Source organism: Corvus kubaryi, unplaced genomic scaffold, assembly GCF_017639235.1.
Source record: "Corvus kubaryi isolate FWS band 111438036 unplaced genomic scaffold, C.kubaryi_AGA036_p1.0 37334, whole genome shotgun sequence".
Lineage (NCBI taxonomy): Eukaryota > Metazoa > Chordata > Aves > Passeriformes > Corvidae > Corvus > Corvus kubaryi.
In genome coordinates, this window is record NW_024581108.1 from 20790639 (window position 1) to 20803833 (window position 13195).

The 13195-nt window shown below is 43.7% G+C and overlaps 1 protein-coding gene across 3 annotated transcripts in view; it reads right to left on the minus strand.

Annotated features, from left to right (window-relative positions):
• LRP8 (LDL receptor related protein 8) overlaps positions 1–13195 on the minus strand; it is a 172756-nt gene that overhangs the window by 20884 nt on the left and 138677 nt on the right. For all 3 annotated transcript variants that reach the window (XM_042030728.1, XM_042030727.1, XM_042030730.1), the window contains one exon: positions 1766–2128. In XM_042030728.1, the coding sequence (XP_041886662.1) occupies positions 1766–2128 (363 nt within the window). The remainder of the gene's footprint in view (positions 1–1765; positions 2129–13195) is intronic.

Sequence of the window (13195 nt, forward strand, 5' to 3'; positions counted from 1 at the left end):
GTCAAAATAAATGGGATCTGTGAAAGACTTAAAACATTTCAAGTTGAACAACAGGGATTTAAATTTAAGAGGCATTTCATCAGAAAACACCATCAGTGAGCTGCTCCCCTCTTTCTCCACTTGGCAATAGAAGGGAGCTCACCTTTCCCTCTCCTGAGCTGTCCAAACTCAGCCATCCTGTGAAGTTGCTGTTACTGCAGGGAATGCATCCCGTGGGACAGCGATCAGTTCTGCTGGAGTCCGCTGTACCAGACACCAGTTCTTCAGCTGTGTTTGTAACATGGCCCTTGCCACTGTCTCCTGATTCAGAGGGGACACAGGTACAGGACTGCCCACAGGAGGTCTCAGAATGAAAACAGGCACCAACCACCCAGGCTGCCCCAGCCAGAAGTGCCCATCTCCACCAGATGTGCTTCTGCATGGCTTTCTTGAAACAGCCAGGAACCAACTTTATCTCCTGACTCCACAGTCCCTGTGACCCTTCAGACCTTGGCAGGGGTACCTGCAGCCCAAGAACTCTGTCAGCAACTTCATCACCTTCTTGGAGATGAAGGAAAAGACAGCCTACCTAATCCACCCCTCCTTGGGTTGACAGCCTTATATCCAGCAGCCAAAGCTGCTCTCTTCCTGACAAAACGTTTTGGCTCCCCCTATTCAGCTCTTGCCTCTCTTTAAAGAGTCCTTGGCTATTTGAAAGGCACGGCAGCTCCAGGGTAACCTGTGGCTTGTCCCCCTGCTCTCCTGCAGTGCAAACAGTGGTGTCCAGGATGCACTACACCCTCCTCTTATTAAAGAAGACAATAAATTTACACCTGCTTCTCTCTCTCTGGAAGAGAGTCTGACCCCCAGCTCTTTGAAGAGCTCTCCCATACAGCTGTTCTGAGCTCACCAGCCTGGACTTGGTGTTGTCATGGGTATGAAAAGATGGTGCTGGCAAAAGTGGTAAATTTTCTTAGATACCTTGCAATAATACCTGGGTTTGCAGCTGGTTGATGCCTTCGTCCCCAGAGGGGGCCCAATGTCAGAGATGCTAAATATAAACAGCTATGTAAATATTTAATTTCAATCTTGTCATTATGAATATTCTAGCAAAACATTTTGCTCTTGTTTTCTTCTCTCTCCCTCCTCAGGTAAGTGACCAGCTTGAACAGTTTAGTGGCTAAAAATGGATGAAACATTCAAAATACCACACATACCAACAACAGCATGTTAAATGCATAAAGCCAGCTGAAAAGAAATCCATTATTTATTAGCTCTGTGCCTTTATCAAGCCAAGCTCAAAGTGCACTTCAAACTGGATTCTTCAGAGGTACTTCTCTTGACTGCCTTGTTCAGTATACTCCAATTTCAGAGGCAGAAAATGAATTTTTTTTTTTTCTGCTGATCATATATTCCCTTTAGCATAGCAGCTCCTAACCTCCAGGCTGTGACCCCACCATGCAGCCTGAGGGCTTTGAACATTTTTCCCATTTTTCACTCCCTGTCTTTCTAGTGAAACAGATCTCTTCTGAGGCACGGTACCATCCAACAGCTCTTACACCTCCTCTCCAGATTCTCAAGGAAAAAGCACAAAAGGAGTATGGAATACACCTGACCCTGCTGGGCTGGGCACCCAGCCATGCCGTGTGGGACACAAGCGCTCCTTGTCTGGCACAGCTGCTGCTCAGACATCAAAGCCTTGCCTTCAAACACGGCCCACAGCAGCCTCCTGGCCCTTCCAACCCCAGCCCAGAGAGCCCTGGGCCCTGCCCCTGCAGACACTCACGGCAGTCCTGCTCATCAGACTTGTCCTTGCAGTCCTCATCCCCGTCACACTTCCAGTTGAGGTGGATGCATTCGCCATTCCCGCACTGGAACTCGTGGGCCGCGCATGTGTTGAGGGCCTTGGCGTCGTATCCACACTTCTCCATGGACTCGTCCGACTGATCCTCGCAGTCGGGCTGGTTGTCGCACACCCACAGCTCCGGGATGCACACGCTGTTGTTGCACTGGAACTCGTTGGGGTTGCAGGTCAGAGGGGAGCACTTCCTTTCATCGCTGCCATCCCCGCAGTCATTGTCACCGTCACACACGAAGATGATGGAGATGCACGACTTGTTACTGCACTGGAACTCATTGGGAGAACAGGCTTGGGAATAAAAACAAACAAGTGAGCTGGGAGGTCTCCAACCCAGCCCTCACCACTGCACCCGCTTTAGCACATTAGGGATGTCTGAGGAGAAAGGCACAAAGGCATTACTTTGGCTGTCCTACCCCAAAACATTTCTCCCAGTGATAACCATGTGGTAAGGAGCAGTGCTCCCCTCCCCAGATGGGCCTCAGGATGCATCCTCTAGGGACCATGGGCAACCCTGGAGAAGCAGGGGCAGCAGGGCTGTGGGAACTGCGGGTGGGAGAAGCGGGGGCAGCGCTGCCCTGGCATTGAGGAGCAGCCAGGTGAGCCCCGGGGCAGGAGCAGCAGCACGGAATGGGAATGGGCAGGAGGTTGCAGGGAGAGGCTGGGGCTGTGCTGGCAGCGCCGGGGCTCTGCTTGGCACCAAGCTGACATTACCAGCTTCCTGACTTTCATAAGCACAGAATCAGGTTTCAGGATTTCACAGTATGCCTGGTTTTGGACATATTAAGTGGGATGTGTAGGGTAAATATTTAGTGAGTCGAGCATCAATTTAGCTGCAATCTGCCAGTAAGGCCCTTTACAACACGCTGAATGCCTTCCCTGGAAATCACAACTCAACATTAACATACAAATGAGGTGCTTGTCAGATAAAAGCTGAGTAGAGCACTCTCCTCTGCAAGCCTAATGGACAGCTGAAGCAGAGATGCTTGCTCAAATTAAACTCTCAGGTACTCCAACAAAGTGCAGTTCGAAGTCACTTTATTCTGTCAAGGTGTGGGGGAACCAAAACCCTGGAAGAAATTCTCCCTAAGTACTTTGAGGTAGCTACTTAAAAAAGAATTCTGTTTCCACAGTTTCAGTCCTCTACAGGGAAGTTATGGCTTTGATAAATTAAAAGTACAATAAATATATGCATATAAATTTACAATAAGATTTTTTTTTTTTACATTGCACTTGGGAATCTTTTTGTCCTCAGGAGCAGAAGTATTTACTGCCATATCTGCAGAGCCCCTACACTAAACCACACAGTTTAGATGGTACCAATCACTGCAATCGCAATTGCACCTGGAAAGCAGCAGAAACCCTATAAAGGATCAGTCATATCCCAGCTTTCAGCCAGTGACAGGAACCCAGTAGGATTCTATTGCAATATTATGTCTGGTTTATACCTAGGAATAAAGCTGTATTTATCTAGCAGTTAAGAACATATCCACTTGCACAGATGTTTATTTACATTCTGGCTGGAAAACTTGCTGGGCTCTGTCTGATAAACTAAGCAGCCTCTCATTTTACATCAGAGCATGAATATATATATATATATATATATACACATATATATACACACACATATATGTATATGCACCTCTCCCCTCCTGCCCTGTGCTCTGTCCCATTTAGTCCCAGGCTTTCCAGATATTACAGCATAGCAATCCACCTAAGCAGAAGAGAAAGAGGATTGCTTTCCCTGCTGCACAGCTACCATGCACTGGCCAGGACCCAGGCTCCCTCCAGCAGGGAGGAGCGTTAAAGAGAATCTCAGCTGCCCCACTTGACACCAATCATGAAATGCAACAGAGCGAGGTCAAAGGAGCTGCTCAGGCTCCTTCTGCACTTGGTAAAATAGTTTAGATACTGAGATGCCCTCACCAGGCATCTGTCCCTTGGAGCAGCCACAATTTCTCCTCTCCAAACAGAAGGAACTGAGATCAGAGAACTAATATTAGGAGGTGAATTCTTCTCATAAGGACCTGAAATACAAACACAGTCTGGTGGAGAAGCATCTAAAAACCTTCTTCTTTTGCATGGCAGAATTAAGACCATTAAAATGCTCTGATTTTCACCCAAATTCTGATTTTTTTCTCCATTCAGCAGATTTTTCTACCCTTACTCCATAACTAGAAATAATCTATTAACCCTACTGATCAGTACACAGCTATATAACTTAACACTGTCTTCAGCAGGGCCATAATATGGAACTGCATATAGAACATTCCTCCATAAAGTGGCAATTTAAGGTAAGAGTTATAATCTTACCAATCTATTTTAAAATGGTAGGGGGAAAACAGCAATTTTTCTAAGGCTATGTACAGCTTCTGTAACAGATAAAAGGCTGAGAAGAAACTGGTTTTCTGGCATTATTTTGATGAATCTCAGATCAGAGAGAAAAATCTTGCATAGCCTTTTGATCCCTAATGTTTGGGCAAGATTGTAATGATTTGCACACTCCAAATGTGCATAAATTTCCTTTCCACCAACTGTAATGAGCCCCTCTTTCCCCCCTTGTTGTTTTCCTGGTCCCACCTCCACCCCTCCTCCTGTTTGTACGTATTTCCCTTCAGAAATCTGCTGTATTGGCAAATTAGAGACTGATAAACATAGGAGTGGGATACAGACAATGGAAGTTTGCACAAAGCTCCTCCTCTGCACCTACAAATCCCAGTACAGATATAAAGTTACTGATAATCACAGCCAGAAAGTAGAAGCAGTTCAACTTTTGTTACCTCTCATGAGGACTTTCTCAGTGAAGCCTGAGAATTGCTAGCTAGAAAAATTGCATGGTCATGATTATTTTATTACTTTTTAAACATTAAGTTCAGTGTGATGTCAGCACTAGAGACTACAAGCTCTCTCTCCATGAAACAAGCACAGCAGTTTGGCTGTTGGTAACTCCCCTCTCCACCCCCACAGTCCTTAGGGGGGGATCAAGCAGTTCCTTCTGGGTCACACCTGCCTGCAGCAGAGAGCTCCATCCCTCCCTCCCGTGTCCCCTGCTGCCGCCGTGGGAAGGCAGATAACGTGCCAACACCTCTCACCCTTCCCTCATCCTGCCTGACAGCTGAAATCCTCAGGGCACGCCAGGGTAAGGCAGAGGCTGCAGCTCCCAGCGCTGGGGGGATGCTCTGGCACACACAGGCACGGGGAGCAGAGCTGTCCCCGGCTGCCTGGGCAGGAGCCGCTGCCGGGACCCTGCGGCACCGCCTGGCGCCGGAGCCAAGAACACAAGAAATAAAGCACTGCAATGATCTTACACAGCACCTGGAGAGATGGACATGGGGCAGCAAAGTCCCAGGGACCGTTTACTTCACATCCCCTTTCATAAATCTGTCAGGGTACCTCACAGCCCCATCACTACAGTATTTCACTGCCCCCAGACCATTTCAGTAGAAAACGTGCCAATAGTAGTTAAATTATCACTGGGGTATTTTTTGACTTGAGCAATTTGTTTGCATTCTCCAAATTTGCTACCTGTCCTATTGTAGGCTGATTCACTCAAGACCAAGGAATCAAATATTAATTTGCTTCCTTTAGCACAGAAGAAATTAATAAATGTTGTACTCTAAGGTGCAAAACCTACTTCAAACATGAGTGATCCCAACAGAAATCTTGGAAATGTTTGTCAAGAACTTTTTAATCAACAGTCTTCAATGCATAACTATAACAACAGTTTAGTGTAGAGCACTGTAATGTGTAAAGGTTCTTCACAGTTTTAGGGAGTAAAATACCACACATAAATGATTGTGTAGATGTGATTTTGCCTATAGACAAAATATACCAGAGTTATTCTGCATTAATTTCTACCCTGTGCTATGTGCCAATCTGTAAAGCACAACTGTCACAGTTTTTGCCTCACATCCTGCAGCTGCAGTCTTGTCACATCTCTTGAGGAGAGTGGAGCAGAAGCAGCCTTGGGATAGAGGAAGTTAAAAATAATAAAATAACAGAAGATCAGAGAGATTGCAGTTGTGGAGTTAGTGTTTCAGTACTGGCTGGTTCTTTTTTGCCCAGAGCCAGGATTTAACCAGAGGCTTTAGTTAAAGTCTGGTGCAGCAGGAACAATCTTAGCTCAGGCATGGCACCAAAAATTCAGATAATTCTGCCACATGCTTTTTAAGTGCTTTTAGAAAAAAGCAGAATGCTCTCAAGATGTAGAATTCTCTAACAATACCGGGCACTCATTAAAAACTGTCATTTCAAAAAATATATATTTGTACATAACATTTCTACAATAGACAACTCTACCAAGCATGGATCCTCAAATCTGGGTAAAATTGAAAAAATTTAATAAATGGTATATCCATCATTCACAGGAACTGGGAATTATGTACAAGGGACTGTAACTGCTGTCATTGCTAATCTCTAATTAAAGATTTTACAGCTTTTCAGTAAGAGTCAGGTATTTAATTCATCTCCTCCAAAAGAGCAATTTCCACTTGAAATTACATGAATGGCTTAAAGAAGGATAATTATTTGGTAAAATTTATGGCAAAGTGGATAGCAGCAATTACCTACTGATGGTGAAGACAAGAAGATAAGATGAATTATTACACCGTATTTTTCTGATACTGACCCCAAAGCAACTTAAAAAAAAAAAAAAGTGTCTCAAAATTTATGTTTGTTTAAATCTGATAATGGATCTTCTAAAGCAGGCAAATGATGATTTGTGCATACCAACATTTGCATCACGGAGGGAGAGATCTGCTGTTGATTCATGGCTGCTTCAACACAGGCAGGAGAGGCTGGTGGACTTGAGGAACTCTCCCAAGCTCTCAGGTTTAGGATTTGAGCTCTGCAGGGCTGAGGGGTGGAAGTCCTGAGCTCCACCTGTGCAGGTTTTCTGCCCCAAGTGCAAGCCCAGCTCCCCCAGCCCACAGGAACCAATCTCTGAGCTGGGCCATGGATAAGGAGGTCACAGAGTGCAGACAGGGTAGATTATGTTGGAACTCCCAGCTACCAGCATTGTCAGCATGTTAGGTTTGCTTAACTAGTATTTATTTTCAGGCTTAATTCTGTCTAAATTATTTATTTTGCCTGCCATCAACTGCTTACCAAATACCTGAATATTTCATACAGATCTTCCATCAAATGCCAGTCTTTAAAGTGTGGATTTGTGCCTGGAAGGACAAGTTTCCCATGGAAAGCTGCCCTCCAGGAAGGACAGCAAAAGAGATGGAGGTAAATGAAGATGACCTTGAAGCTCATTGCTCTGAAAAAATGACAGGCCTCCCATGGAGGGAATAATGCAGTGGAATTGCAGCCTCACTCCCAACAGTGGTTGTTGCTATGGTGATTGATACCGAAAAGCCCATCTAGATGGAGCCTGCAGAAGGAATAGTAATTCCTGATATTGTTCAAATCACTAATGGAGCTAAGGAGCCATCTCACGCACTCCTGCAAATTAATATTTGCATGTGCCCGCTGCCTTTGTCACACACTGCCCTCAAACACAAATCAGTCATTTTCCCATTCTCTGCAGCAGTATTTGCATAGTATTAGTTAATTATAACCCAGCAACCAGATGCCAAAGTCCCTGCTGACAAATAATAGTTGATTCAAAAATGTATGTGCTGATTTACAATGTATTTCCTGAGATTCATATATTCATTCCAAGTGGTTTAATTATCTGAAAACAGAATTAATTATGACCCCCAATTTACAGAGAGAAGCAGTCCATGTACAAAGGTATGCACACTCTGCACTGTCTTTAATTTTACGTATGTGCAATAAGGTTGCAACTCATACCTGCGGTCTCCTCAATTTTCCTTCAAGCCAGGAAAGGGTTAGGAAGTTTATCAGAGGTTCTTCTGGCTAAATGACTGAAAATGACCTCAAAATAAGAACAAGTGAATTCAGTGTAGAGGGTTAAAGGGTAAAATAAAGCATCTTGAAAGACAAAAATGGATGGTCAAAATACCAGAGGTAAATACTGTCCTGCTTTTGTGACAATCCAAGACACCCCATGGGGATCTCATGAGGATGAAGACATTATTATTACTCTTTTATATTCTAACTGGAATAGAATCAGCTGAATCAGATTGGAGATGTTTGGTACTAGCCAAAATTTAACTGGAAGAAAAAATAATGCTGTGATGTGTCTACTGAGTATTTTTCCTGACTTTGAAAATTGGAGCCTGTACAGGACAAGCTCACTCCCATTCCCTTAGACATGACTTGCTTATTAAAATGGCAATTTTACAAACTATACCGGTTTAGCAAATTCCTCAGAAACATCTGATAATAGCCATTAAACTAACAGCTGCTCTCATCACACAAAATTCTGTATTTCTGAGGAATATATGAACGTTCAGCAAGCAGAACAGGGCATTACTGAGCTGGACTTCATCCTGGGACAGTGCACACAAATCCCACATTACTGCACACACTGAAACCTCTTGGATTCAGCAGGACTCTCTGTGGTTATCCATTTTCTGCACAGGATTTCTGTGCACAGCATTTTCTGCATGACCAGGATTTAATTTTGCCATTTCAGAGTTAAAATAAATCACAGACACTTTGCCAGGAAAAGCCAATCCATGGATGCCACCTTCCACCCATTGGGCAGATTCCCACTCTGTGCTCATCTGCTGTCACAGAGAGACGACCTGCCTGTTTTCCCCCTTGTTTTCTGGTTCCTTATGTCCCACTCAGGAGAGAGGCTTCATCAGAATCCTAAAAGCTACACTCCAATCACACTGGCAAATGACAGCACAATTGGGTTTATTTTTAGAAAACGTGGGAAAGGCAAGGAATCCCAGCCCATGGCTCTACAGCCATGTCACTGGCCTGCCACTTTCTCTTTACCCTTACCTGTTCCTAAGCACAGGGATGGTACCAGTTTAACCAGTTGGAAAGCTGAGCCATTTCCCCATAATCAATCAAGTCATTTATAAGTTACTGCCATAACTAAGCAGGGAATCCTGGAGGTTGCTAACTCACAGGTTTGAACTCACCTGAGCAGTGAGGGACAAAGCAGAGCTCACACTGCAAGCAGTGAGCTCAGTACCCCATAAAATTTCCACTTCCAGTAATTTACTTCGCTCGATGGGAACTGTCTGTAAGAGGAGCTATTGCTTCTAATTGCAGTTTGCTTCACTATTAAACATTCACTGCATTTGGAACATGCACTGTTAACTCTTCTGGAGCACAGGCAAAACAAGGCAAGGCTGAGAGCTTTGCCTTCTCAACCCCCCAGTTTACCCAACCATGTCTCACATTTCTCTAGGAACAGTGATCCAAAGTGAGCTTGAATGTAGGCTCAATAACAATTAAAAAGGTGCTTTTGAAATAAAATGGTTTGCAAGACAACTGATCTGAAGGGCGAAGTACCTCAAAAAAGAAGCATTGAGGATGCAATGAGGCAATTGGCAGTATTTGGTGTAGCCCCATTCAAGGTTATGAACATAAGCACATCCTATAATGACCAAGTCCATAAACACAAGACCCCTGTGGTGATTTTGGGAGGGGAAGAAACTGACAGACTGCTCAGGAAACAACCAGACCCTGACTGTTTTCAGTTATGTGATAATTAGGGGGCACAGCTATTACATGATATAGACAACGTACCTATGTACCCACAATTCCAGAAAAGAATGGCAAGTGTTTCTGAAAAAACAGTATTAGATTTTCTACTCAAATGGAAAATTTAATCACTGAGTGGCACTCACTGCAATTAAACCTGTAAGGGTCGTGTGCTGACTGTGCTCACATTAACAGCAATGAGATTTCCATGGCATTAGGATTTGCCTTGCAGTTTCTGTGACTTGGGAATAGAAAGAAACACTTCCCTGGATTTGGCCTGAGATGAAGATTCACATGTTCAACATGAGCAATTATTTTAAAGTTATTGGAACAAAGAAGGGTAATGAAGTGGTGTTTATTGTGAGCTAAACCTTTCTCAATACATTTATCAAACAAATTTCTTTGCAAAGTAAAAGCAAAGTTAATCCAACCATTATATCATCCTCTGTAGGAAAAGAGTGTATTTCAGCCACTAAGACGACTTTCAGATGTTGTTTTATCTGTTAATATGACTCATAAACCAACTTTTTTTTTTTTCCTCTTGCATCAAACATGACATGGTCCTCTCCTGCGTAGGACTGTGCTGAGTTCAGGCTACTGATTTTGATTTAGCCTTCAGATCATATGCTCAGGAAGCAGAACTGTTAATTAGTGTAACACATATGTACTGGTGGCCACTGCAGGATGCAACTCCTACCCACATATCTGCCATCATAGCATCATCACCGGCACTGCCAGATACAGAAGATTTCCCTGAATAAAACTAAACAGATTCTTGCTTTTTGGATGAATAGGCTCAAAATTATAGCTGCGTTCTTATGAAGAAAGCACTTCAGGGACATGAAATACAATTGTATTTGGCAATAAGAGATGTAATTCCTTGACTATTCCAACTCTAGGAGCTCTAACTGTTGAAAGACAGACTACCCAAAAGATAAACATAATTACAGGCCAATTTTTGCTCCTCTGTCAGTATGATGTGAGATTGGAAAGAAGAATCAGAGCCGGTGTCTCCAGCTGAAGTGCAGAAAGCGTGGCAGGACAAAGCTCGTGTGGGTGTGACAGGTATCCTGCAGTCCAGCACTATTAAGCTTTAGTTTGAATTATCCACAAATCTTTGTATAAAAGCAGCTCTTTCACAGCCCTTTTCCAGAACCCTGTGAACAACGCCCCTTTGGGGTGTGAAGGATGTGTCTGTGTGAGGGGTGTGAGTGTGCTCGTGCTGTTCTTTGCATCTCCCTTTTTCCCTCGCGCTCCTTCAGAGCTGCAGAAGTACCACTGCTGCATTGTCTTGTTTTCAGATTGTGTTTTCATCTACTCTGCTTTAGAGAATAAATTATTCATGAAACACTGATAAGAGAAGTGAGAAGAATCAGCACAGGGCCACCCCCAAAGCCCCACTCCATGCTGGAAGCTCCATCTGCAGATGTGCCAAATCTTCCTTCATAAAGCTAAGCTCAAGAGACAGCAGCAGGGAAAGCGAGGCCATTTTGCCCTCACCTTCTGCAGGTAGAGCCCTGGCACAGCTTGGGCCATGGCTTTAGGGTTTAATTCTGGATTTACACAATGACTGTCTTACCTCTAACTTAAGTTCACACGCTGTTTAATTATGTTTAATTACAACGAGCATCCAATATTAAACAAGCAAGTACCTTCAACTTTTACTGTCAGCATACAGTTAAAAGTAACTCCCAATCTCTCTTTTTTCTTGCCATTTTGTTCTGAAGGAACTCAGGACAAATATGATTATGGGCTGAGATTTTTCCTAAATAACAATGGGGATTTTTCTGCAAATTACTACTGCTTTTGAAGGAGCTCTAATACTTTAAGCAGTGATAAAGTGGCAGCTGTACATGTTCAATTTCTGAGAGCCAGGGCATAATGCACAAGCATTAATCCCTCCAGCTGTCCAGTAATTAAACATCATGTAAAGCCCAGAGGATATCATTGCTGTGCTACCTTATCTTATTTATGAAGGACTTGCATTTGTTAAATCTAGCAATTCTTTTTCCCTTCTTGGAAATAATTGTAAATTCTTCCAGCATGGCAAGTGCAGTGAAGCTACAGCTACCCTCAGTAAAATGCCAGGAATTTCAGACCAGCCATGTTTCTTTTCATCACATACTAAAATAATAATGAATAATGATAGTGGATAAATATTTCCTTTACAGGCATGACCGTGATACTATGGGCTTTAACCCTGTTAAAATTGGTGGGTTTCTCAGGGAGAACACATGACAAAATCTGATCCTTTGGGTTTGATGTCCCTCTGAGCTGACTGAGGGACAGCACATCACTGTGCACTTGGCCTTTAATGAAGGCAGTGAACAGAACTAACTTTGACAAAAGCACACATTCATCAAACTGCAATGAAAGATAAAATCAGTGCTGCATTATCACCAAGTTAAAAGGTCTCAGTAGGATCAGTGGAGATCTGGAATGGACCGGATCAGTATGGTCAAATCCCAATAGGGAGCACTGGAAGTGTGACTCAGATGCAAAACACAGGTACCTTTTACTGCACAAAGAAGAAAACAGTGCTGAGACAACTGATGCTCTTTATAGTTATAGGACAATGATAAAAGATGATAAAACACTTTAACTGTCAACAGAAAGGTCACTTCATGTGTGTGTAGGAGCAGGAGCAGAGTGGGGGAAGGTGGCTTTAAATCAGGTTTGCAATTTCCCCCCTTCAGCTGGTTCAGCACCAGGTGGATCTGCTGGAGGGATGAACAGCTTTAGCCTGCTTTAAATTCTGCCTTCAGCCAGTGGTTCTCAGGTGACCTGAGGGCTGTTGAGCAGGCACTGGAAGGAGTTAACTCAAAGTTTTCTGCACTTGGACCTTCCAAGAAAAGGACCCATCATTTGGAGGGACTGCTGCTTTTTTATGGAGAATAACACATGAGCCTGGAGCTTTGCCAGGAGAAGTGGGAAGTTGCCACCTGAGGATCTTGTAAATGATCTATGTACACCATGGAAACGTGAAGGCTGTGAGCTGCCACGGCAGGGACACATGGTTACAGCTGAGCACACCTGTGCTTACTGTGGTCTCCCTTATGAATTTAAAAATCCTTTATCCAGTTTGTTCACTTTTAATCTGGCATATCATCCTATAATAAGGCTCAAAATCTAAAGCTAATTGGGAGATATGTGGTCAGCAATGAAAAGCCTGAAGACCAGGGTCCAAAAGAAGATACTCTGGGTAACAAGGCTATCACTGTCATGAGACTCCTGCAGGAATTCCTGGCTCTCTCCTCAGCCAACTGCACAAGGTCATGGTATGTCCATTGCCTGCACAAGTTCCCATGGATCACTGTCTCTGTGCTGTAGTTTTGCAGAAAAAACCATGGTATGGGTAAATAGCTTATTCTGCTATCAATATATTAATGAATACATCATTTCACTGCATCTGACTGTTGGGAAAGGGAAAAATTGAGCACTTCCACCTCCTCATCTGAAAGACACAATTTCCATGTTGAGTGTAAGCAGTGGTTCAGGTGAGAACCAGTGGCACAGACAGAAGAGATGGGGCCAGAGCCTTGAGCATCTCTTTTGAGTATCCCAGTGCCCTGTCAGAGGGAACATTAAAGGGGTTCAGTGCCATTTCAGCTGGTACAGGATCACAGCTCTTCTGTTCTAAAGCCATTCTCAAGTGCTCTCTGCATTCCTGAGCAGCTGACAAAACACTGTTACTGTCTCTCTGAGCAGAGATTTAACGACTTCTGCAGTAGTTAGCCAAGTCCAGACTGACCCCAAGTTGTGTTGCTTTAATTACAGCCTCTC